Below are 27,578 nucleotides of genomic sequence, written 5' to 3'. Positions count from 1 at the left end.
TTTTTGACTGGCATAAGCACTGCATTACTTTGGCCCAAATGATCAGACATTCATAGAAACTGTGACATCACAATTTTAATGTGATATGGCCCAGCTGGTACAAAACCACATAGAACTTGTCTTATAACACTGTTAGTTTGGTGCACAGAAAATGCGCCAATATTTATAGCAGAAAACTGAAGTATTCTATCAAGTTATATTTTTACATAAACACAATTTACAAAATGAAAGCTATAGTGCAATTAAAAAATAAATCTATATACAAATATTTTGTATTTCCAATTCCTATCCCAGTATGGTGCACTGGAGATCTTAGAGTCTTAATCCAAACATTTAACGTTTTCTTTTCCTTTTTTTGACTGGAACTTCTGCAAGAAAGAGAAAAAAAAACCATCAGGAGTAAATCCAGAGATTAAAAAACAGACAAATGTGGTCCTTGGAAATTCCTCAATTTATTTTCACAATAACAGTCAGGGTCTAAGATTCCACTAATCCTTCTCTTACCACAATTTATTTTAACCCCTTCCCACCAACCATATGCAGATATGCAGCCTCAATGAAGTGGGTCTTTATCTGTCAGGACACATCTGTGTACCTGTCTTTGTGCTTGATGTATGTCGCACAGCCCTATCCCAGCACAGAGACCTGTCTCTCACCGGGAGCCCTATGTCTTGTACTAACATTCAGGATCCAGGACTCCTGGTTCCAGGTCACCCGATTGCTGTGATAGCTTCGGATTGGCTATCACAGTGATCAATCACTGTACACCCCACCCATATATTTACTTTCTCTTCTGAATGGAGAGAAAGATACATTGTATCTTTCTTTCCTTGCAGGAGACCAGGATGTAAATAAACAAAAGTGTGTTAAAAAAAAAAAAAAAGAAAGAAAAATATAGCTAGATCAAGGTTTGATTTAGGCCAGTGCTTAAAATTTCAAATCATGAGCTACTAGCCAGACCTTAAGAGTTACTCACCACCAACAAACACACAGAAACAGAGACACCTGTACACACACACACATGTACATACACACACACACACAGAAACATGTACACACACGCAAAGAGACACATGTACACACAGACACGTATACACACAAAGGCACGTACAGACACGCATACACACAGATACATGTACATGCACAGAAATACACACACATGTACGTACATACACACACACATACATGCACACACACGCAGGCACATGTACACGCACACATACATGTACATACACGCAGCCACATGTACAGATACACACATGTACATACACACAGACACATGTACATGCATACACAGACACACACAAACACACACACACATGCTGTTAAGTGCTCTCTCCTCTCCCCTGAAGCCACCACTGGCTGAGATAGAGGATCATGTGACCAGAGTGAGCTGAAATTAGGTAGGCACGCACGCACACACACACCCCTATAAACGTTGCAGTACTTCGTTGTTCACTCACAGAGCCGGGTACTGCACTCTAGGAGGAGGCAGAGAGCACAGCACACACTCCTTGCTTTGCTTTCACTGCGCTCAGCTATTGAGCAGTCTGACGGCTCCCAGTGCCAATGACAGATCCAGCCTGAGCTCTGAGCCTGCTCAGTAAGACGGCCCTGGAGGACACACTCACTCTCACCATAATTTCCACTCGCCATTGGCGAGCAGGCGAGTGGAAATTTCAAGGCCTGATTTAGGCCAATGCCAGGGTTAGTGTTAGGTTGAGGTCAGGGTCAAAGGTCGGCGTAGGTATATTTTGGGTAAGATTTTGTAAGTTAGTGTCGTGTTTTAGATAGGATACAAAAAGAAAAATGTGCACCATTGTTTGGGAGCCCTACTTTGGGTACAAAACAACTAACAAACACATATGTAGTATCGCTGTGATCATCAGGAGCAGGAAAATTTATTTTGGTTTGTTCTTTGGTAGTAGCAAGAAATATACAGTTAAATTAAAAAAAACATTTTTTTTACTATCTTGGGCCAGCCACTCACAGAAAGTCACTGGCCATTGCCAGCTAGCATTTCCATTATTATACTGTGAACAGCAAGCCTCTCACCCCAATAGAGCAGTACTGGGGTCTAGCAATTGATGCTTGAGACTGTAGGTCAACTACTTACCTTATACATGGGGCACAATGACCTGTACACAGTGGCGGCAGCGGTAAAAGCAAGTTTAGGAACAGCAGCATGTTTAGGACATATTTAAAGACTTCACTAGCGCACAAGTGCCTCCCAGAGTCTCCCAAGCAGCTGAAAAGACCACCAACGCAACCTGGCGTACTGAGTTAAAAAATTCAAAAGAACGCCCTGCAACATGTTGGGTATTTTTTTTAATTGAACAGGTTAGCTTTAAGACTCAGACGTATAAAAAGCAATTGAATGATTAATGATGTATGTTTAAGCTCCCAGCAGAGAATCCAAGAGAAAAATCCTGCTCCCAAGACATTTCCCTGCTGCCAGCTCAGTGAAAATCAGCTCTACTCTTAGTTTGAACCCAGAGAGCTGTGTGTGCTTGTGTAGTCTTCAGGCGACTACACATCTGGGGGGCCGAACCAAATAGGTTTCATTTATATAGTATATTGTATCTATCCAGCTTACTAGCCAAAATTACATTACTGGAAATGGCATACATACAGAAAGCAACACCATGTATGATAAATGATTACTCAAATAATGCTCCCACCTTCACCGCTGGAAGATGAATCCTCCTCGGAAATCGCTGGCATTTTTACTGAAGACTTCTTCTTTATCAAAGAAAGGTAAGCTGCAAGGAAAAGATCAATAGTAATCTGGTTATTAATTCATACAAAACTGCACTTTATATTGTCCTCTTAAGGCTGATATTTCTTTAGGCTTAGGCACTTAGGCAAGTAAAAAAAATAACATAGCGTATACAATTAGATTGAAGTAATATTGTAACTGAATGCTATTAAAAAATTACCTTTCCTTTTCAATCTACAGAGCTGTACTTTTCTGTAAAATGCAATGCAATATGAGTACCTGGAGTCGTTCTGTACAAAGATGGAATACAGAACGCCCCCTGAAAATGTCATTTCCTGCTTGTGTGATTGGCCTACTGATTTTGCTAGAGGTCTGCACTAAGTTTTAAGTCAGATTTCTGGCATCCCATGCATTAAAAATGTAATTTTTGGTGAGATACTCCCAAAGGCAAATCACATCTAAAAAGGGATGCAGACTCTGACAATTTCCTCATTTGAGTCCTGCAGGTGCAGCAGCTGATAATTATAAAATCACTCCCATAGAGATTCACTCTGCACATGGACACAGACAAATAAATTGCTATTTCTTCAGAATAACAAAAAGTAGCAATTTGCAACAAATTTTGTTAAAATCCCTACAATGTACATAGATCACCCAAAAGGGGAATGTTTTTTTTTCTTCAACAAAAGCGGAGTTACTCTTAAAGAACTCTAATGGCAGGATCTCTGCAGCTAACTGATTCCATCCACCTGCTGCAGTTGTTAAAGAGACTATTACTGAAGGGAAGGGGGGAAACTGCTGCAAGTATGAACAGCACCCTCTGAAACCCGGCAATATAGACAGAGAAGGTAGTGCTGCTCCAGGTAGGTTCACCACTCCCACATTCTACAATCCTTCAGTGTGTGTGCTGGCCCAGTTCACACACCTGTGCTGTAGATCAATGGATAGTCCAGAAGGCGGCACTAAATCACATATCCATTTTATTGTATAGAAAAGCAGCTTAAAAACACCATACTGTATGCCAGTGGGGGAAAAAAGGTTCATGCGTATCGCCCTAACCTCAGCGCCTAATGATATGATTCTTAGATTGTAAGCTCCCAGGAGCAGGCCCCTCCTAACCCTCTTGTATTGAATTGTATTGTTACTGTATTGTCTCCCATTATGTACTTTCCTCTAATCTATCCTCTGAAACCCGTCACGGCCAATACCTACTCCTTGATGACATGTAAAGCTTTGGTACTTCCTGGTCATGTCAAAACTAACCAGCCCCTTCCTTCAGATTCTTATTGGCCATTGAGCCTATTTATCATGGTAATGGACCAATAGGAAAGTGTGGGACAGGCTTACTGGCAAGCTCAACTACTGCCCTGTTTTGTGGAAGCTTAGCCCATGCAAATGGACTAGCATTTGGCTCGGAAAGGAAGGTTTGGGAGGCTACTGCAAGTATAGGTATGTCTAGGTGCATGCACTGTATCCCAACAGCTATTTGCCTACCTTCCTCCCCTAATAGTCTCTTTAAGAAGGGTTTCACTTCATAGAAACTGCAGAAAGAGGAGTCAGAAACACTGATTCTCGAGTTTCCACCAAATGTAGAAGCCAATGAGTGAAGCAACTGACCTGTATCCGCCTGAACTGACCCTTTAACCTAGTAAATGCGTTTTTATGCTTGTGTTAAAATGATTGTAACAGTTAATTTAGCATTTTGCTTCATATCTAATGGGGCATTATATGCACATGACTGCTACACTTTATTTATAAATTATAGCAGTGGTAATACTGAATGCCAAATAGTGCGAGACATTTGAACAGACAGGGAACCTCTGCACAATAAAAAGGTCAGTATTATCACAAGTTGATGAGAAAAAAAAAAAAAGAAGAGGATATTACTTTAGTGCTGCCATAAAATGTATTCAAATGTATTCAGGGAAATATGCAGTTAAAATACATTGGGGTTGATTTACTAAAGGCAAATATACTGTGCACTGCAAGCACAGTAGCTCTAGATCTTAGGAAATGAGCAGAAGCTTTGGTGATTTCTATCATCCAATCATGTGCAAGCAAAAATGCTGTTTTTTTTGTTTTATTTTCTTTGCATGTGATTTGGTGTTCTTTGCAAAGAGAAGCTTTATCTCATTTACTAAGCCCTAGAACACTTGCAGCACACAGTATATTTGTCTTTGGTAAATCAACACCATTATGTGGTCTGTTTACCAATCAAAGGATTTGTAATTGTGTTCAGCCACTCTTTTGATTTAGAAATCATTGTCACACTGTACAGCTAGTTAGAGGACATTCTTATTTCATATATTATTGGAGGATGAGTCAGCAGTGTGATTATGTAAATGTGGTCAAATTCTTCATTCAAATCTGCACATTCAATTCAAAGTAACATTTTCTCTTGAAAGATCCCCCTTCCCCACTGACTGTCTCACCTTTCCCACACTCCCCTGCTCCTTTCTGCCAGAGCCGATATATTCCTGGGGCATTGGGGTGTATGTGATCTTCTCCCCTTACACCAAGAATGCAGCACTTGACCCTAAATGAGTAATTGCCAGGCATGAACACTGTCACATACGGGAGGGAAGAAGGCCCTGTATACGCTCCAATATGGACTGCAAGTTTTGGATTGTCAGTATAAAGCTGGGTACAAACAAATTGGGCGGTTCAGTAGGAACTAGCTGACTTTCAGCGAGTGTGTGCAGCAGTCTGTCCAACAGAAGCCATCTAACAACAGGGACATGCTGGAAAACCAGCATCCAATCAGCACTGATCTGTGTATTCGAGGGGAAAAGTGGGGGGTAGTCCCCGTCAGAATACAAAAGCACAGTGGGGGAGATCACCGCACCAACATCACTTGTGTTGGTACAGTGATCTGTCAGTTTCACCGCGTCTACCGGGCCAAAAAAGAAATCATACTTTGCTTCTGTGCTTCTTTTGTTGCCTTGAACTTCAATTTTTTGAGCCTTCTTTTCTCAGCTTTTGTACTTTTGTAATCGGAACCAGATTCAGAGGATGCCAGCTGGACCTGCCGATGCCGTCTTGACTTCGCAGCCTATATAAGAAAAATAATATTATATAATATAAAAAATTCACAGTAAATACATTTCTGAAACTCTATGATCTTGATAGATATATATTACACATTATTTAATTTTAGAGTAATAGTCTCTTTTAAATGAAACTATTCTGTATTTTAATTTCTCATGCTCATTTTATGCTTTTAGGGCATGTTTTACCACATAAGCACATATATCATTATTGCAGTCTATATGCTTTTTATGTAAAATATTTCATCTATATAAATTTTGTACACACACTAGTCTTGTGGATGTATGCAAGAAGTCTAGTTAGCAACTTTGCCAAATGAAGTCTAATAGATAATGAAAGGATAAACCATCTGTAGAGTGAATTACATAATTACATTTTAGTACTCCTTGATAGTATGATCAGAGTTACCACCACTTTTAATAAAGCCAGCCACAGATTGATCAAATCTTGGCCGGTTCAGCAGGGACTGGCTGAGATTCAATCCATCTATGGGCAGGCTGGTTGAAACCAAATTAATCCATCAATACACTTGGGTACAACCAGTCAGTCAGATTTTTTTACATGCAGTTACTACGGGTGGCTATAGCTGCTAGCAGTAATCATTGTGGTCGACCGGCCGGGAAGGCTCCCTGCTGGCAGAATACAATAGCTCAATGAGTGGGTTGATGGGGGAGTCAAGCGTTTTTCTTTTCTTCCACCCATGGTGGAAGAAAAGAAGTCCGCATAATCTATGGGCTGCCTAAAGTGTTACTAAACCCATGCACAGTGAAATCAGTTTGTATATGCAGTAAAGCATGCTTGTTATACTCACTGTGGAACCTCTGAGTTGTGTAAAATGGCTGATTGATCCTCTCTTCTCTGATCCTCCCCTTCTTTTGCTGTCCCCAATCCATCTGTCATAGTTTGAGCAGCAATGGCAAGTCTGCACATGCTCTGTTTGCTGTGTATTGCTAGAGGGTGCATGTGATCGGCACAGGGCCAATCAGTGCTGTCCAGACAGGGTCAGAGGTTATGCCGCCTCATAGGACAGTCAGAGGAGAATGTAGAACTCCTCCTACAGGATAACCAGTGTTCGGCTGGAAACTGATAGAAGACTGCTATATATTTAGCAGTTTATATTTACTAAAATAATTGTATTTCCATGTTCTGTGTAGTGTGGAAGAATGGATATAATGAATGCAGGGCCTGGGTTTAGTAACACTTGAAGTCTCTGCGGTCTGATGTGAACCTATACATTGACTGAGATAAGAGAAGACAGCTAACTCCATCATACAGTGTCAGAGCATTAACCTCCTTGGCGGTATTCCCGAGTGTAGCTCGGGGTAGAATTTCTATACCAAGAACGGTAACCCCGAGCTACACTCGGGCTTACCATGCAGCGTTCTCTGGGGGTCCCTGCAGCACTTACCTTGTCCTCGCTCCCACGATGGGTCCCCTGCAGCGTCCCCGTCCATCTCCTCCGGCGGATGCCGGCATCTGGCTTCCGTGTTCCGGTCCCTGTGACGTCGGAACGTTTGGGCCGCGGAACCGGCGGGAAATTTGAAATTTTTTAAAAATGACATTTTTGCTGTCATTGCTTTTTCACTGCATTTCACATACATTTTGTCCCTACTGCTTTGTCCTGTGCCCTGCCTGCATTTTGACTGTTCTTTCTGCCTGGAAACTTAGAAAAGTCCATGGCGGCCAAAAAGCGTCCCTTTACGTCAAAAGCGGTTTTAGAACAGCGATAGTAAATCAGAACCACTTGCAGAATTGAGTGATGATTCGTGGGGGAAATTCATCATCAGACACTGAAAACGATTTTGCGACTTTGCTCAGCGATGTGCGAATTTGCCTCTGTATTTCAAATTTCAGTGTTTTTGGTTTGATTATATTATTGAATTCAATTTATTATTATTATATTATTATTTTTTATGATTATTTATTAAATTATAATTTATGATTTCGTGTTTCAAGTTTTATCATATCCGGAATGTTTAATAGACTCTTTTTCGGATAGATTTCAGTGAGTTATTCCTAAAAATTACAGCCTACAATAAAAAACTACATATTTCCATGCAAAAAAATGGTACCGCTTTCAGCACAAAAAATCAGAAAGAATCATACCGCCAAGGAGGTTAAGCAGTGCTGGGAGCATTCCCAGACAGGCTCATATGTAAGCTCATCAATACTTCAAACCTTACCTGAGTCACAGCAGTATAAGACTTGGATTTTATCCCAGCCAAAACTCTTGCTCTCTCTGAGCCCTATAAAACAGACCCATCAACAAAAATTAGAATATAACTTCAAGACTACCGGAGGTCTAAATCATTACATCTGAATTACAATTACTGTTTAACATTTTCAGTGAGTAGATCCCACCTACAACAAAGCAAGTCACAAAATTAGGTTTTGAAAAAGCTAAGTTGACATAGCTGCATAAGAGGTGTGGGCATTTTTTTAATTTTTGTTTTAAGAATTAAATATAAAACAATTAGAATAGTCAGTCTACAAGAGGCACATAGAAGATCCCAAAGGATTATTTTTTATGCGTATCATAAGTTTTTCCACATTTCCATTCGCCCCTATAGTAGGTGCATTTTGAAGGAAACCACACCAAACATGAAAATGAAGGGATAGCTTTGAAGGCACATCTTCTCAGTGCACCACAATACAGGGGTGTGAATGCACCCATACATTAAACCTTCAAATATGAAAAAGTCCTAAAGAGTTTATAGAGGCTAGAAGGCCATCAGAAGGGTATGCACATTCTGACAACTTGCAGAACTTTAACAAATTTGAACAGTCACACATAGCTGTATCACAAGCATAGGTTCCTGGCACAAGCATATATTTCAACCTTCCTGACACTCCTATTGTATATTAACCACTTCCAAGTCCGGACACTTTCACCCCCTTCTTGTCCAGGCCAATTTTCACCTTTCAGTGCTATCACACTTTGAATGACAATTACGCGGTCATGCAACACTTTACCCATATTTATTTTTTAGCATTTTTTTGACACAGATAAAACTTTATTTTGGTGGTTCACCACTGGGATTTTAATTTTTTTGCTATATAAATGAAAAAGTCCAAACATTTTGAAAGAAAAAAAAAAAAAGTGTTTTTCTTCTAAAAGTTTGCAAATAAATAATCTTTCTTCATAAATCTTGGCCAAAATGTATTCAGCTATCTTTTTAGTAAAAAAAAATAAATAACCTAAATTAGTTTATAACCAAAATTATAATTTTTCCAAAAAAATTACATTTAAATTTTATTTTTTTATATGATTATGTTTTTTTGTTTAACATACTGTCACCCTAGCAGTACAGGGTGATTGCTTTTACACCCATAAAGGCTGTAAAAGCAATCATTTCTCCTCTCTGGCTGCATTCTTGCAGCCATTGAGAAATACTGTGAGAGCTGGTCACAGCTTGTCACATGGTACAAGGCTGTTGTGAATAGCCTTGTACCATGTGACCTCTGTGATGATTCACAGATTTCACTAGTAGTAAGCAATGATTTCAGAACTGACATCTTACTTACTACTATTCATGTGATCACTGATTGGCCAATCAGTGATCACATGATCGGGACCTCACACAGAGGTCCCGTACAGCGATCGGTGTTCCGCTGTGTCCTCCGGTGATCGCGGTGCTGCGTGCTCCCAGGGAGCGCGCATAGGCAGGGAAGCGGGAGGACGTTTATAAATGGCTACCCGCTCCTGCACTGTTCCCGTCTGGCCGTTTATGTACATGGGCCAGACAGGAAGTGGTTAAGGCAGCATAGTAAAGAGATAGCCAGGGCACTGCATATATTCATTATGTCTGTGTAGATTTATAGCTCCATCTGCTTGATGGTCATGATTAAGTGCTGATAATTACCTCTGACTCTTGAGAAGTCCCTTCTTTCTCCTCATCATTTTTCATCCTTGGTGCCTGGTAGAAGAAAACAGTTCAGATGAGTCAGATTAGAAATTGTATATGCTTCTGCTGAAATTATTTCTTATTATGCTTTCTTGCCAGAAAGTGAACCTTTTAGCCATTTTAAACTTTTAAAACTAAACAGCAGAAAAATTTGGGGGAGGTTCCATCGGACAAGGATTGGCTATAAGCCCTTCTGATACAGTATAAGTAGGGTGAGTATTATGCATTCTTTAGCCCATATCTTTTTTTTATATGTATAGTGTTCCTATTGGTGTATGGTGACTTGTACATAGCCCTTTAGGTGTATGGTAACGCTTGGTATTGTATTTTTTAACATACCCTGTTTTCCTGCCTCCAGCACTGATACTGGGAGACCAAGGAGTTCAGATTATCAGTAAGGTCTTCCTTTATCAAACTCAGGCTTTTATCAGACTCCGATTTATCTGCATGCATCAGATGTTTGTTTTTTTGGTAGTGTTCATGGACGTTTACCATTTCCTGAAAAAAACAAAAAAACAAAATGGGAGTATAAGTATATAGACATAAGTATATAGACAAGGGTCTAAGTAACATCTGAAATTAAGCCTGGAGGGGTTGTGATGGACCCCATCCCCTCCCACTTGCTTTCTTAAAGCGTCATATGTTGCGGTTTATTTTTAGAGATCTTTTATTGTTAAGGGGAGTTGGACATAAAATAATTGAAAACTCCTTTTTCTTGATCACTATCTAAATATATAGAATTTTTATTTATATGCACCTGTTACGTTGGATTTAAAGAGTATTACAGGTATTCTAAACCAACAGCACACCTGTTTACTTTCAGATTTTTCCACTCTGGACTGAGGCAGAGGACAGAAGATTTAAAGAAACACAGCAGCCATCAGCACACTTTTTGTTCATATAAGTACCGTCACTAGCGTGGATTTAAAATAAAAAAAATTAATAATCATTAAACTTCAGCTTTAAATAGTTACAGTGTGCCTGTGTGAGTGTTGGGGAAAATGATCACTATTGTAGGCCTTGACTCAGCGGTGATTAGAGGTTCTGGTATTGCTTTGCCAAATACTGAGGGCTTAGTTCCAGCAGGGGTGGGTTTTACAGCCAACTCAAAGTCGAGGCTTACAGTATGTAAACAGTGCACTTGGACTAAGGGGTCTTGAGTGTACCAATACTACTTTGAGCATTTACAAAGCATTTGCAAGCACCTTTTGGTGTCTGCATATCATCTATATAGTGTTAGATTTTTAGACCTAACCACTTACTAATGTTTAAAGTAAAAGTAAAACCTAAAAGGTGTTTAGACCTCTCAGGGACTGGTGGTGAGATCACTGTGCTTGAGTTCACAGGTCTAAAGCATCCTTGCTACCACTTACCAGTTGGTCTCCCTCACCCTGCTGGATCCTGTATTTTTAATGAGAAAACAGGGAGTATGGGATCATCCCAGCTGTACCATTAATGAGATACCAAGGAGAGAGATCCCTCCTACACAACAGAAATAATATAAAATAAAGTCTCCCACCTGCTATTAAATAAATGTAAATTTCTGACTCCCTGTAAAAACATCCAGAAGAAATCATACCTCCAAACTTTCAGTAGTAACAAGATCAGCGACCCTGTCTCTCACATCTTTGAACTCTTCTTTACCATCATCAGCAGGTATGCTCTTCTGCGACTTAAATGTCAGCTAGAGAAAAAGAACATAAATAATTACAGACAGCTCACATAAATAGCTCAGATTTGTCCTATACTTTGAATACGTAAGGTGAAGGGACATACGCATATGAACATGAGTAAGAAAGAATGTATAGCAAACATTTTACATAACATTTCATAACAATTCCGTTTGTGCTCTTTGCAATACCATGCAAGAATCCCCTCCACTTTAGACAATTCATACGGCAGGGCTGACATGCTTAGGAATTCAGTGTTGTGCTGTCATGAAAGGTGGGAGCATGCTATATTTCCAGCACATGAACAATTATTTTTCTGTATTTGCATGTTACTGTGTATAAGGCTAGGTTCACATCTGTGCAGCTCTGCAAGCTGCGGTTTGTGTGGGCACTAAAACACAGGAAAAAGTCCCTACAGCATTTTAGAAATCAAAGGCCATACAGGAACTGCAAGTGCAGTGCTGGAGCAATTTCCAGTGCATGCAACGTACCATTACCATTAATGGCACCCGCACATAGATCCTGCGTTTTTCTGTGTGGATTGTTGCGACTGCGGGAACAGGTGTGGTGATCACCTAGACCAGGGGTAGGCAACCTGTGGCTCTCTAGCTGTTGTGGAACTACATTTCCCATGAGGCACTGCAAAGATTACAAAACTGACAGTTACAGCTATGACTTGCAGAGGCATAAAGGAACTTGTAGTCCTGCGGCTCTCAGGTTGCCTACCCCTGACCTAGACAGATGTGAACCTAGTCTTAAGGGATAAAACCTAGGGAATGTGCATGTTTTCCAGAGATGTACAAAATATTTTTCTTTATTTTGCCTTGGCACACACTTTAACAAGTCTATGCATAGGTATTAGCGGTGCACTGAAATGAAAATTCTGCACCGAAACCAAAATTTCAGGATGTACTTGGCCAAAAACCAAAACAGATTTTTCTTTATAATTGTATTATTCAAGTTTTTCATTAATATCATGGACATTATATTGGACATAAAATGAAATATATATAGAAATAAAAAAACTTAAATATGCTGCACATTAATTAAAAAAAATATATATTTTTTTTCTCTATCAGCAAAACGCTGATAATTTTTGGCAGCTGATATATCGCTGCAGCGCCACCAGCTGGTAGAATAGGGTACGGTTGCAAAATCAACTCAAGGAATGCATAGGACTAAGTTCAAAGGAAGGGATTCTAAAGAATAATTGGGATAAAGGCAGATACTTTGTGCTGTCTGAACTCACAAAGCATTGTTGTTTAACCACTTATTTTTATAAGTTTCTGAAGAAAGATAATTTGTTCGTAAAATTTTATAACAGAAACTAAGAAATTTTTTTTTTCAAAATGTACTTTTGTTAAATATAGTTAAATAAAAAAAACAAGTGGTGATTAAATACCACTAAAAGAAAGTTCTATTGTGTGAAAAAAAAGGATATACATTTTATTTGGGTACATTACTGCATGACTGTGCAATTGCTAGTTAAAGTAGCACATGGCTGAAGGTAAAACCTTCCGGAGGTCAAGTGGTTAACCCATACTGCAATTCTAGCTGTGTGTTACACTGGTTCTCCAAGGAACAGTTAAACTCTTCACTTACTCTCAAAGCCAAGTGTTTAGTCCTTGTCCTTATCCTTCAGGATAATTAAGGGCTGTGTGATGTCTCAACCTGGGATCAGTCACTCTGCTACAGGCATGTTTTAGAGTAGGTGCTGCCACCAAAACTCTTATAAGTAGTTTTGTAGCCAGGGGCGGACTGACCATTTGGAAACTCGGGCACTGCCCGAGGGCCCGGAGTCAGTAGGGGGCCCATGAGATGCCCCTGGTACCTTTTTCATAGGCTTTTTTGAGTTTGGGCATGGACACAGGGGCCCCATGATCCCCTATTGCCCGGGGGCCCCATGAGTTGTCAGTCCGCCCCTGTTTGTAGCACCTCATCTGAGAAGCAGTCTACTACAGGATTACTGATTCTATACAACAGTTGAGACTAAACACAGCCAACAGTCTCTCTTGTGGAAGACTGAACTGAGGGTTGTAGTTGTGTATCATTGAATGCCTGATTCTGAACTAGTGGAAAGAATGAACAAATTTCTGGAGAACCTCTTTAAAGGATAAGTTCATTTTAAAAAAAATAATACATTCACTTTTTGTTGCAGGTAAAAAAATAAGAATTCATTTTTTTTATTCTTAGGAGCCTACAAAGCATTGCACCGGCAATCAGCAGATCGTGGGTGCAGTGTCATGCTCCTGCAAACAGTATAGCTGTCTGCCCACACCTCCCATAGGGGTAGACAGTTACTGAAGTCCAGGAAGAATCAATGAACTACAAGGGTGCTCATCAGCACCCTCCCAGTTGATTGAGAGCTACAAGCTTTAGCGATAGACGGGACTTATAGTTAATTCATTCACAGATCTGGGTGAATGAAAGACGTGGCTGTGTGGGCAGATCCATGCCGTTTTTAAATTGTGACAGTGGATGCTGCCATTTCCTGCCTGCTCTCACATGGAGAGAATCGGGGAGTGTGGGGCAAGGTGCACAGTAACATATTACATAGTAAATATGAGTTTAACATGTGAGATCTTACTAAAGGTGAACTTGGCTTTTAATAGGAGATGACATTTGCTGTAAAACAGCTGTGTGCCATGGTAAACTGAACATCAAGCACAGCATTCCATATAACAAATATCTGCTCAGGACTTTTTATGTTCCTTCAAATTACCATCATGGGCATCGCTGTGAAATAAAAGGCTCTGCAACGGCGCATTTGTCTGAAAATGTAAACAGCATCTAAATGCTGAGAGCTGACCAGATCCTGATGAAACTTTTCCACTTCAGTCCAGTCCTTCAAAGCTATTCTAATCTGCAGGAGGAAAAAACAAGAAAAACACAATTAGATTGCATAGTATCATCAAGAAAAGGTCTTCTACAAGTGATAGAAGAACGGAAAGACAGCAAATATGCTCTTGACAGATAAGGTACTTCTTTTTGTTCCAACTCCTGCTCACATTCTTGGAAAGTGTAGAGGGTGTACCATTCTAACGTACAAAGAAAATGAGGTGTTTCCAGGGGAACATGAGGCCTAAAGTGATATTAAAGGCTCAGAGCTTATGTTTTAAAAATAACAAACATGTTATACTTACCTGCTCTGTGCAGTGGTTTTTCACAGAACAGCTCTGATCCTCCTCTTCTCAGGTCCCTCGGCGGCACTCTTGGCCCCTGCCTCCTGCTAAGTGCCCCAGAGCAAAATGCTTGCTAGGGGGCACTCATGCAAGCTTGCTCTTGAGCAACCTCTGTATGTCTTTTTTTAAACAATTAGCTTTTATTCAGACAAAAAGCAGAACATATGAACAGAAATGAACTGCAAGGAGGCATGACATATTATTGTATCATGTAGTACCTCTGTATATCTGTAAGACACACAAGCCGCTTCTCCATGCACAGCGCTGAATCAAGATCAAGCTCAGGTATTGGGGGGCCGAGGGGCAGCTGAACATCGATAGAATATAATGCATGAAGATACAAAACCTTCAGCCTTTAGAATCACTTTAAAGCAGTATTAAAGCCAAAAGCTAATATTTTATTATACTGCAGCTTACAAATTCTGGGATGTGATGGCTACAATAGTTTTCTTGTTTAGGCTTTCTTTACTTTATTTGCATCTGGTGATCCAGCCAGTAGGTTTGATTTTCAAAAGAACAAGCTATCCTGCAGATGTAGAAGTTACAGGGATGAGACAAACCATTTAACACTGTTTAGGGTGCTTACAATGATCAGCTTTTATTCATTTAAGTAAAACCTTTATCCCCAAAGGAAAAAACTGTTTAGCTGGAGTTTGGCTTCAATTTGTTAGTGTATCTAAATTTTCCAGTACAACTAACACCCCCCTTCCCAAGCTAAGGATGCTGCTGTCCAAAGGTGCCCCCTGTACTCCTTCATCCAGAGTGGGGGCAGTAATACAGGAGGTGTGTTACTGGCCAGATCACCAAGTGCAAATAAAGGGAAAAAAAACGAATGCAACCACTACATCTAATGATTGATAAGCTGCAATAGTACATTTTTGTTTTTGGATTTATTACGGCTTTATTCTCTGTAATAGCGTGAGTTGTGTGACACATCAATTTAGAATTGAGTCTCCACAACATTGAACCAAGAGATTCCAACGGAGATGTCAGTACTCAGTAGTGGATTCATGATTCAATGAATGACTCAGCCATGCGGACAGAGCCCGGCACAGCTGTGTTCTTTCAAAAAGTGTCAGCTGGTACAGAGAAAGGGGGGAATCGACGAGCTGCTGCAGCAGTAGGAGCATGTTACGTTACACCCTTGAACCGTGTGGAACATTTAACATGTTCCCAAAGATGAACATATCCTTTAAAAGCAACATTTTACGCTTCATTCACATGGCCAAAAAAGTTTGCTAATGTTATTATACGTGTTTTCTAAGGAAAAAGTTCCTGCATAATCAGTAAACTACTTGTGTATGTGTATATAATAATAATTTTGTTTTTGCTCTTTGTTTAGACTTAATTTACACGCTTACATACACGTACACATGCGTAAGCATGTAAAGTGCATGTTCTTACATGCAGATTTCTGGATTTTTTGTTACGGACCTGAATGCAGTGCAGGTTTACAAAACCTGTGTGAATGGCTCTACAGAAAACAATGCATCTGTGTTCAGAAAAAAATTACTTGTATATGTGTATTTTTACAGCCATGTGAATGATGTCTTCGCCCTGGTTCACACCTAAGTAATTTGTCATGTGATTTGATCATTCAAAATTGCATGACAAGTCCCACCCAATTTGCTGCAATAGAACTGTTCATATTGTTGTGATGACTTTGAAAAAGGTTTCTGCACTTTTCCTTGTGCGATTTCATTGCGACTTGCATGAACATCTGTTTAATGAAGTCCCAAGCTGCAAAAAAAATTGCACATTAAAATCACACTGAAAGTCAGCTCTGAAATCGTGCTGAAGTAGCGCGAATTAAGAGCCACACTGTTGTGAAGCAGGGCTAAATGTCTGACTGGAGAGTACTTTTTTGTTCTGCTCCTGTAAGGGCCATTTCACACAGGTGAACATGTCCAATCGCTAAAAGCAGACTGGGGATCTGTTCCCCATCCGTCTAGCGGGTCAGATGTAAACAGATATGCAGTCAGTTTGCATTCAGCGCGCCCCATAGTGTGCAGCAGGAGCACAAGCGGAGCACACACAGACCTGTCATCCACCTGCTCAGCAGGCATCAGCAGACAGATCACCTGCTGAGTAGGCAGATCAGCTTGGCGGAGTCCACCCGTGTGAAAGGGCCCCAAATCTGAGGGAAATCTTCAATGAATCAGCACAAAAGTTGGAGGAAGATAAACTCACAAGATCATGGCACATGACTTTATTATGGCAATTTGTTGGAATATCTGTGTTTTGGCATATGATACTCTTTTCAGTCCTATTTAAACCTTTTGAAGTTCCAGAAGCACATGCCAGGTAGGCAAACTTTCATGACTGTGATGATGGAACCAGTTTCTAAAAAATGTTGCTACAAGAATGACCAACAGTAATGAAGAGCAGTGCCTTACAAATAACATGACAATAACTGTATCATACCTTTTGCTTGGGCTCACAGAGCTGGGTGTTGTACAGACCATACAGTAGATAGAGAGCACCCACACGTATCTGAAATGTGTATGGCGGCAGGAAAAAGGGGGAGGCCACAGATAATGCTTCTTTGCTGAATCTGTTGCTTTCTAGATTCCTCATCCCACCGCTGCAATGGAAAAAGATATAAAAATTCCATTCTAGGCTTCTTTAATTCAGTTGCACACTACTCAAACACACTTTCATGTTATACTAGAAGAATTGTAGACTTAGCAATTGACTCAAATAAAAATCTGAAATTACTCACAACTTTCGTCCTGCATCCCAATTTACCAACCAAGAAGAGAAAACCACAGCGTAAACACCCCATAGTGTAGTAAATGATAAAAGCGTATAAGATAATTAGACAATGAAATGATACTCACAAAAGTAAGTAAGCACAGGCAGTTAATGAGGACTATGGTGGTACATCAGAGCCAACAACCTCACAAGGAAAGTCCCGCCGTCCTAGGCCATCCTCTGACAGCACACTCTGGACAAGGGCAGTTGGGAACACGTTTCAAGGCATGCATGTCTCTTCGTCAACCTAATGGCGCTGGCCTGTGTTGCAGTACTTAACTGGTTGAGAGGTTTGTCTCCAGCTTACTGTCAGGTGAAGCTATTAAAGTCCATTGGGTAGCCCAGCGCAGTTAGACTAACAAAGAGGCGAGCATGCCTTGAAACACGTTCCCAGCTGTGTATGTCTGGAGTGTGACGTCACACAGGAGAGTTCCTTGTGTCCATGGCCGCTCTTCCAGGTTATGTAAACTACCCAGGGGATTCCACAAAGGTATCGCCACCTGCCCTCTACATTGTCGCATGTCCATTTCCAAGGCCTGAGAGACTTTCCCTGTAAGGCTGTAGGTTCTTATGTTCCACCATAGTCTGCATTACCCGCCTGTGCTTAGTCACCTTTATGAGTTCAATTTCATTGTTTAAAGTTCACCTCCGTAACATGATCAGGGTGTAACATGTTATGATCTGACTGGCCCCCGCATCTCCTGCCCACTGTCACAATTTTTTTTAAATGTGGTTGTGCAGGGCTCCGACTGGCCACATCTTTCATTCACAGCATTCTATGAATGGGAAAACTACAAGTCCCAGGAGCCCTTGTGATTGTTAGCTCGTAGTTTTCAATGAACTACCACGGCACTCCACAGTATCTACTGCTCGTATGGGATGTATGAGCAAACAGATATACTGACCAGTCAGGGGGAGACCTGCATGGCAACAGCGATCTGTTGATTGCTGGTGCAGTGCTTTAGAGCAGGGGTCTCCAAACTATGGCCCTCCAGCTGTTGAAGTACTACAAGCCCCATCATGTCTCTGCCTCTGGGAGTCTTGCCTGTGGCTGCCAGAGTCTTGCAAGGCCTCATGGGACTTGCAGTTCCTCAACAACTGGAGGGCCATAAGTTTGGAGACCCCTGCTTTAGAGGTTCCACAAACAAAAAATAATAAATGCACATTTTTTAAATTTTTTGTTAAAAGGTGAACTTATCCTTTAATACATTTATATTCTTTTATGCCTTGCTACTCTATCATGTGTTTGCACTGTGGTTTTCTCTCCTTGTTTGCATACCAGATGGAGTGCCCTCTCCTGCATACCCAGCAGCATCATTTACATAGCTAGAGTAGTTGGTTGCCATTTAGTTTTGGGCTACCCACATTTTTATTGTGTTATTATTGTGTGTTTACACTGTACAGTTTATGTTCATTTTTTTTGGCCTTCCTTCCTCACCACTACATTGGGGGCAGCGGAGGCTGAGCACTGTGGTGCCTGGGGGCACCCCCAGACTTTTTATCTCATTCTTTCGCACACCCAGTCTACCAACCATCCTTTCCAAATGCACTTATATTTATAGAAAACCTCAACTACTTTACAAAGACAGGCTTGATTAATCAGGACTATGCTGCAAATAATGCTTAAATCTGGCCTGTACTGGCAGGCTTTTAATAAGACCTCTGTGGTTGTCTCTGGGCCTTTCCTCCTAGGCCTCATTCACGAGGCATATGCATCCATATTCTGTGTGAGGGACGTGTTTACCCGCACAGAGATACACTGGTGTTCCTTGCATCCCCATGCAGGCAGTCCCATTAAAGTCAACTGGGACACTGCGGCTGCACAGACACACCCTGGATACGTACGTTTGGGGCTACGCAACCACATGGATGTCACATTGGGAGCAGTGGCTGTGTCTGTGCAGCCACTGCATCCCAACTGATTTTAATGGGACTGCCTGCACAGGATGCAAGGAACACCAGTGCATCCCCATGCATGAAAAATCGGCCCGCACATGGGGTGGATGCATATGCCCTGTGTGAATGAGGCTTTAAAGTGTAACTGTGGGCAAAATGAATAAAAAATGACATTTGATGCAGTCCTTCATTAGCAGTTTTTGTATTTTCCTGTCTCTCTTGTAACATAATTTTTTTACCTGATGATACTTCCAGTAGATCTATAACTGCTCCACTTTCTTTAACAGGGTGACAGCGGTCACTGCAGTGAATTCACAGATCAGGATTATTATGCAGAACAGAGTAGTTTTAGATGGACCTAAAATGCAAGGACTGTTGTTTATGTTTACCCCCCCCCCCCCCATGAGAACCCAGTTAACCACTTGCCTACCTGGCACTTATACCCCCTTCCTTACCAGGCTAATTTACAGCTTACAGCGCTGTCGCACTTTGAATGACAATTGCGCGGTCATGCAACATTGTACCCATATGAAATTTTTATCATTTTATTCTCACAAATAGAGCTTTCTTTTGGTGGTATTTACTCACCGCTGGGTGTTTTACTTTTTATGCTATAAACAAAAAATGAGCAAAAAATTGAAAGAAAAAAAAAGTTTCTTTGTTCCTATTATAAAATTTTGCAACAGGTAATTTTTCTCCTTCACTGATGTGCATTGATGAGGCAGCACTGATAGGTGGCACTGAAGAGCACTGATAGGCAGCACTAATAGGCAGCACCAATGAGGTGGCATGGATAGGTGGCACTGAAGGGCACTGATAGGCAGCACCAATGAGGTGGCACGGATTATGGGTACTGATAATCAGCACTGATAGGCGGCACTACTGGGCACTGACTGGCAGCACTGCTGGGCACAGGTGAGTGGCACAGGTGGGCAGCAATCATCAGGGCACTGATCATCAGTGCCCTGATGATCGGTGCCGATCCCTGTTCTGACAACTGCCGGTTCTCAGCAGTACTTTCCGCACGCTTTGACAACATGAGGAAAGTGCAGCCGAGAACTGGCAATTGCATTTCCCTGTGATCAGCGGCATTAGAAACGGCTGAGCACATGGTAAAAGGCCGCTGTGATTGGCCTTTTACCACATCACGTAATCAGCAGTGTCAGTAGGACACAGCGATCACGGAGATCGCCGGGGGCGCGCAGGAGAGCGCGTTCTGGGAGGACGTCATAAGACGCCCTCCCAGAACTGGCTGGCCGCAGTGCAGCCATCATTCGGCTATCTGCGGTCCACAACAAGTTAAAGTGGAACATCACTCTCTCAGTCAACAGTGACCATTTTTAGCATTAGTATATTGATAGGAAAGTATATCATATGTACTTGTTTAAAACTTTTTTTTTTTAAACATTTCTTTAATTACTTCCTTGTTTCCATGCCTAGGAAAATGATATCATACATCCAGGTGTTACTGCTCTCACCTCAAGCCTTCCAACAAAAAGATGAGTTGTGGTGAACACTTACAAGAATATGGTGTGGAACTTCATCTCTTTCCATACTGACAGAAATTCCTCATAACGCACACTGTCGGTGGCCTGGAAGCGGCTGAGAAGGGTCTCACAATCTTCTTTCAGGCCAAGGAAATTCATCTTTCAGAAGTACAGTCTCTGTTTTTTCAGAGAGAAAAATAGTTATCTGACACAAAAAAGTGATTTCAACAACAGGTTAATACAATGTCACAAATATGTGTTTTTTAGTATTCACAGGCTAAGAAACATGTAAAAGTTACTGTTTTATATTACCTTTTAAAGAGATTACAGTGCTCTGCTTGACATTGCTTCCATTTTCCAAAAAGGTAAATACCATCACCTAGTTCCAGAAATGAAATGTCTTTATCAGAAATAATAGTAATGTATAACAGTGAGTATAACAAGCATGCTTTCCTGCATATACACACTGATGTAACTGTTGTGGCTTTAGTAACACTTTAATTGAACAAATTGAAGTTCTGAAAGAAGAATATGATTGGCTGCCATGCACAGCTGAGCCAGATTCTGAGTGCACCACTTTTAGGAAATCTTCCCCCATGGAAACTGCTTTATCAAAATTTGGCAGAGTTTCTGCTGGATCATCTGAAACTCAAGCCAAGGGTGGTCCTGTCAGCACCACCCAACTTGACAAAAGTTCATTTTCAACCGACTTTTGTTGAAGTAGCTAGATGGAAATTTGTTGGACAATGCAGTCAACCTCCTGTGTTCAGAATGCAGCAGGACAGCCACCAGCACAGGACCCAGACGAAAGTGGAGATCATCATATTCTTGTTTCCTCTACAGGTCAAATGTTCATTCATATAAAATAAAATGGTTCAAGAAAATACCACACTGTGGCCACTAGATTGAGTGACCAGCAATATAAGGAGCCATTAAATGGAGCTAAAGATCATAGAAAATAAATACTTGTTTTCTATGATCATCAGTGACATCTAGTGGTCATAATACGGCTGCCAGACTCTTTCACCTTCCCAACCGCTCCATCTCCGCCACCCCCCTCTGCCAATCCCTCCACTGGCTTCCGATTGCGCAACGGATCAAATTCAAAATCCTAACACTGACGTACAAAGCTGTCCACCACACTGCCCCGAACTACATCACTGACCTAATATCCAAGTACCGCCCAGCACGCACACTCTGCTCCTCACAAGACCTCCTTCTCTCTAGTTCCCTGGTCTCCTCCCCCCATGCCCGCCTCCAGGACTTCTCCAGGGTGTCACCCATCCTCTGGAACTCCCTGCTCCAACCCATCAGATTATCACCTACTCTCCTCTCCTTTAGGTGCACCCTGAAAACCCACCTCTTCAGGGAAGCCTACCCCACCCCCTGCTAACTTGCCAACCTGCTCCACTCTTCCTACCACTCCATCCCCCACAGCTATCTCCTCCTGTGCCACCATCCCCTCCCTCCTAGATTGTAAGCTCGAAAGAGCAGGGCCCTCAATCCCCTCATGTTTTGCATTGTATTGTTATTGTTCTGTCACATGTTCTGTCCCCCTTTGTAATGTACAGCGCTGAGCGAACTATTGGCGCTTTATAAATACTGTATAATAATAATAACAGTACTTATACAGTAGTCCTTATGTTCTCAGTTTACATTTTTCGCACACCTAGCCCCCAGATGCTGCTTCCCACCTGTGGCTGACCATTGTAAAAATCCATCCCACTCACCAAGTTTAACCACTTGCCCCCCGAAAGATTTACCCCCCCTTCATAACCAGGCCATTTTTTGTGATACGGCGCTGCATTACTGTAACTGGCAAGTGCGCGGTCATGCAACACTGTACATAAATTAAATTTATATAATTGTTTTCCCACAAATAGAGCTTTCTTTCTGTGGTAATTGATCACCTCTGCAGTTTTTATTTTTTTGCGCTATAAAGAACAAAAGAGTGACAATTTTGAAAATAAAAAAATATATATTTTTTACTTTCTATAAAACATATCCAATAAAAAAATGTAAATATCTTCATTAAGTTAGGCCAAAATGTATTCTGCTATAATGTCTTTGCTAAAAACAATTCCAATAAGTTTAGTAATAGGTTTACGTGAAAGTTATAGCGTTTACACATGGCGGTATATATACTGGAATTTTTATACTAGTAATGGCAGCGATCAGGATGGCAGGACTGCGGCGGGCATTCTGACATTAGGTGGGAACTAACTGCCAATGACATCTCCATTAACCCTAATACAGTGATCAAGCGTAAGAGTTACAAAGGTCTAGCGCTTGAATTCTTGCTCTCACTCTGACGTTCATACCAATACCTCACATGTGTGGTGTGATCACTGTTTACATATACATGTGTGACCTACCTGCGTATTCCCATTTGTATTTAAGCAGGGGGCACTGTAGTCACATAGTAAAGGATCGCTGATTGGACACAGCTGATCACATAGTAAAAGATTGCTGTGATTGGACACAGTTGATCGTAAAGGATTGCTGTGATTGGACACAGCTGATCATACAGTAAAGGATTGCTGTGATTGGACACAGCTGATCATACAGTAAAGGATTGCTGTGATTGGACACAGCTGATCATACAGTAAAGGATTGCTGTGATTGGACACAGCTGATCATACAGTAAAGGATTGCTGTGATTGGACACAGCTGATTGTACAGTAAAGGATCGCTGTGATTGGACACAGCTGATCACAGAGTAAAGGATCGCTGTGATTGGACACAGGTGATTGTACAGTAAAGGATTGCTGTGATTGGACACAGCTGATCACACAGTAAAGGATCGCTGTGATTGGACACAGCTGCTCACAGTAAAGGATCGCTGTGATTGGCTCTTTACCCTGATCTGTGATCAGCTGTGTCCAAAGACAGCGTGGTCACAGAGTGCACCCGGAGGAACACAGGGGTCAGGGTGCCGGCAGACCGTCCATGGACGCCCTCCCAGGACTGGACGCCTGTGCTGTAGCTGTCTTTCGGCTGGTTTGGTCGGCAGTGGATAACCAAGGGAGTGTGGTGTCCTCATGTAAAAATACTGACAAGCAGCAGAGTTGGTTTTTACTGCAGTGCAGGTTTACACGCCTGTGTGCAGAGTTCCCGGTAACACTGGCATTTAGATCAGCAAAAAAAATGTCTAAAAGCCTAAAAACAAGACGCTTTTAGGGTTCCATGTGGAAGAGGCCTGACACGCGTGTGCACGGCCTACATCTATGGTATTCATACTGACAGGCTGACCCAGAGGAGCAGAGCAGGGTGGATATAACCACTGCCACCCAATTTCCTCTGGAGGTGACTACAGAAGCTCTGAATGTGATTTGTAGCACACAGTCCGCTCAGTACAATGAATGGGCCTCCTATACACACAGAACAGCCTCTACCAGCCTCATTATCCGCCCTCCGTTCACAACACACACACTGCCACCATACTTACACATACGGCGCAGCGTGCTCCGGCCAGTACAGCGACGTCAGTACGCTCTCCGGCTTCACACAGCTACTGCGCACGCTCAATAGAAAACTCCGTGCTCCCTACCGCGAACTGCGCGCTTTCCTCTGCAAGGTATACAGTAGCCGAGCTGCGCCCCCTCGCGGCCAGCTGCAGTTCTGTTCTGTGTTGTGCTGGCTGATGTTGGAAATGGTGAGTGAGCTCCAGGGGCAGTGAGATCTGTTCACAGAATTAAAGGGACATGGCTGACAGTCCAGATACATTGTCAGGCACTTTGCCGCTGTCTTGAATCAGTGGTTGGATACAGGTAGACCTGTGTGAGCCCCCTGCACACAGCACTGGGGTGGGATTTAGGTTAGAGATCTTGTTTGATCATTAGTTTTCTCCTGACAGCTTACTATGATACAATGTGCTGCCATTAGGGCCCCATTCACACCTCTGCATTGCGTTAACGCACAGGTGTCAAACTGGTGTCCCTCCAGCTCTTGCCAAACTACAAGTCCCATGAGGCATTGCAAGATTGGCTGTTACAAGTATGACTCCCAAAGGCAGAGGCATGATGGGACTTGTAGTTTTGCAGCAGCTGGGGGGGCCGCCAGTTTGACACCGCTGCGCTAACGCATAGCTCCCAACTGTCCCTGATTTCAAGGGACTGTCCCTGATTTCGAGGGACTGTTTCGTGCAAACAGGTGCCATTGATACAGGTAATGAGTGCAGGACAGAGGAGCCTCTTAAAGAAGAAGATACAGGTCTGTGAGAGCCAGAAATCTTGCTTGTTTGTAGGTGACCAAATACTTACTTTCCACCATAATTTGCAAATAAATTCTTTCCAAATCAGCCAATGTGATTGTCTGGATTTTTTTACTCATTTTGTCTCTCATAGTTGAGGTCTACCTATGATGCCAATTACAGGCCTCTCTCATCTTTTTAAGTGGGAAACTTGCACAATTGGTGGCTGACTAAATACTTTTTTGCCCCACTGTATATAGAAGCCCATCAGTGGCAGTGAAGGTCAATGGATCATTATCAAAGTTTTTTAGGACGTATAATGGAAAGACAGGGATGCCCACTCTCTCCGCTGTTGTTTGTGATTTCCTTGGAACCGCTATTAGCAACCGTAAGAAAGAGCGTAGATCCTAGATTGTAAGCTCCAAGGATCAGGCCCTCCTATCCCTCTTGTATTGAATTGTACTGTTGCTGTATTGTCTCCCATTATATTGTAAAGCACTGAGCAAACTGTTGGCGCTATATAAATCCTGTATAATAATAATAATGTTAAAGGAATGTGGATAGGGGATGTTGAGTGTAAAATACAAGGGTCATCGGTTTGAATCCCAACCAGGCTGGAGTTTGCATGTTCTCCCTGTGCCTGCGTGTGTTTCCTCTGGGTACTCCGGTTTTCTCCCACATTCCAAAGACATGTTGGTAGTTTAATTGGCTTCTGTCAAAATTGGCCCTAGTATGTATGAATGTAAGTTAGGGACCTTAGATTGTACGCTCCTTGAGGGTTAAGGACTGATGTGAAAGTACAATATATATGTAAAGCACTGTGTAACTTGACGGCGCTATATAAGGCACTTGACGGCGTAACTTGACGGTGCTAGTAAGGCACCACTAGATAGGATCATTTGGATACCACATAGGTTTCATGCACTGGATGAAGAAACAAGCACTTTGACATGGAATGTATTGAGGATTTGGGATGAAATGCACAAGCAGAAGGATTGGAAGTTTAATTCATTGTCTATTCCGTTGGTGGGAACAAAGTTTTTCCCACCCAGGAATGATAATATTTCAGGAAAATGGATAAAGAATAGAAATGCACGGTTAAAAGACATTGTAGATAAGGGGGTATTATGTTCTTTACACGATTTAAAAAATAAGAAGGAAATCTTTTCTACACTGGATGAGTGGCGAAATTACCAAATAAGACATTTTGTTGCAATACTCCCATAGCCACTAAGGACTGAGGAAGATATCTATCCAAACAGGGTGATTTGGAAAAGATAAATAAAAAATTTTTTGTGTGTTTTTTGATGTTTGATATAAAGTGGATTTTGTACTATAAAACTAATAAAGATATAATAAAAAAAAATAAAATAAAGGAATAGTAGTGCTCAAAAAACAACTTTGGGTTTAACCAACTATTTTTTGGTGTAATTCTCCTTTAACGGGAGTGTGGTAAGGGGTGTTGGGTATGCTAACATGCATTTCTGAAAAGTGATCTGTATTCAGATTCATGCTTTATAGAGGCATTTGACAGGTGCTGAGGAGGTGATATGGGCATCTTTTTTAAAGTGTTACTAAACCCACAACAGTAAAGTCAGTCTAAATATGCAGTAAAGTATGCTTGTTATACTCTCTGTGGAACCTAAGGGGTTAATCCTCTACATTGTGTAAAAATGCTGTTTGATCCTGTCTTCTCTGATCCTCCCCTTCCAGTGTCCCCCTCTTATCTCCTGATAAGACATACTGTGTGGAGACACTCTGCACATGCTCAGTTTGGTTTGTATTGCAGAGTGGCATGTACATGTGATCAACATAGGGCCATTCAGCACTGTCCAGACAGAGGTCAGGGGTTCTGTATTATCCTAGAGCAGAATGAAAACTCCTCCTACAAGCTTTAACATTTGCTCTGCTGAACACTGATAGAAGTCACAAGACTGCTCTAGCTGCTGATGAGAAAAGGTATTTAGCAGTTTATATTTACTAAAATAATTGCATTTCCATGTTCTGTGTACTGTGGGAGATCAGATATAGTGAATGCATGGTCCGGGGGAGACCAGATATAGTGAACGCAGGGTCCAGGGGAGACCAGATATAGTGAATGCATGGTCCAGGGGAGACCAGATATAGTGAATGCAGGGTCCTCCGGAGACCAGATATAGTGAATGCAGGGTCGGGGGGGGGGGGGGGGGGGAACAGATATAGTGAATGCAGAGTCCTGGGTTTAGTAACACTTTAAGCCTGTAATGCTTCAGCAATGCATCACAATCACATATATGCAGTTGTGGGGCATATGTGGCATGTCTCCTTTCACTTGAATGGATCATATTGGACAGCAGTAATAGCCACTGAACGTGACAAATCGATAATTTCTGCTGCGGGTGAGATGCAAATATCGTGTCTACAGCATGTGAACACTGTCTACTACCTTTGTCGGACAAGGCCTGGCTCGCAGTCTTCGTTCTAATTAATTCCAAAGGTGTTCCAGGACTCTGTGCAGGCCAGTCAAGTTCCTCCACCCCAAACTCGCTCATCCATGTCTTTATGGACCTTGCTTTGTGCACTGGTGTGCAGTCATGTCGGAACAGTAAGCGGCCATCCCCAAACTGTTCCCATAAAGTTGGGAGCATGAAATTGGCGAAAATGTATTGGTATGCTGACACCTTAAGAGTTCCCTTCACTGGAACTAAGGGGCCAAGCCCAACCCCTGAAAAACAACCCCACACCA

The 27,578-nt window shown here is 41.7% G+C and overlaps 1 protein-coding gene across 2 annotated transcripts; it reads right to left on the bottom strand.

The window, feature by feature from the left end:
- Window positions 1-55: 55 nt before the first annotated feature.
- SNAPC1 (small nuclear RNA activating complex polypeptide 1) lies at window positions 56-24,196 on the bottom strand. 2 transcript variants are annotated; one of them, XM_089687477.1, is made up of 12 exons: window positions 24,110-24,192; window positions 20,974-21,040; window positions 20,696-20,838; window positions 16,949-17,108; window positions 14,065-14,205; window positions 11,252-11,356; window positions 10,012-10,170; window positions 9,631-9,684; window positions 7,951-8,013; window positions 5,636-5,771; window positions 2,682-2,762; window positions 56-368 (listed from the first exon to the last, which is right to left on the bottom strand). In XM_089687477.1, the coding sequence occupies exons 3-12, from the start codon at window positions 20,818-20,820 to the stop codon at window positions 334-336; spliced, it is 1,059 nt and encodes a 352-aa protein (XP_089543603.1). In that variant the 5' UTR covers window positions 20,821-20,838; window positions 20,974-21,040; window positions 24,110-24,192; the 3' UTR covers window positions 56-333. The 2 variants fall into 2 exon arrangements, with proteins under 2 accessions (XP_089543603.1, XP_089543604.1); XM_089687478.1 differs by lacking the exon at window positions 10,012-10,170 and having other exon boundaries at window positions 24,110-24,196.
- Between the last annotated feature and the right edge of the window lie 3,382 nt (window positions 24,197-27,578).

Source organism: Staurois parvus, unplaced genomic scaffold, assembly GCF_062004578.1.
Source record: "Staurois parvus isolate SC_StPar_1 unplaced genomic scaffold, SC_StPar_1.0 ptg000426l, whole genome shotgun sequence".
NCBI classification, from domain to species: domain Eukaryota; kingdom Metazoa; phylum Chordata; class Amphibia; order Anura; family Ranidae; genus Staurois; species Staurois parvus.
The sequence above is the reverse complement of the archived record's forward strand: the minus strand, read 5'-3'. Positions and strand labels throughout refer to the sequence as shown.

Coding starts and splice junctions, on each gene's coding strand:
- SNAPC1 (XM_089687477.1), bottom strand. CDS start 20,820: ATGAATTTCCTTGGCCTGAAAGAAGATTGTGAGACCCTTCTCAGCCGC. Junction 14,206..16,948: donor TCTGTGAGCCCAAGCAAAAG/GTATGATACAGT, acceptor TTCCTCCTGCAG/ATTAGAATAGCTTTGAAGGA. Junction 369..2,681: donor TTCATCTTCCAGCGGTGAAG/GTGGGAGCATTA, acceptor TCTTTCTTGCAG/AAGTTCCAGTCAAAAAAAGG.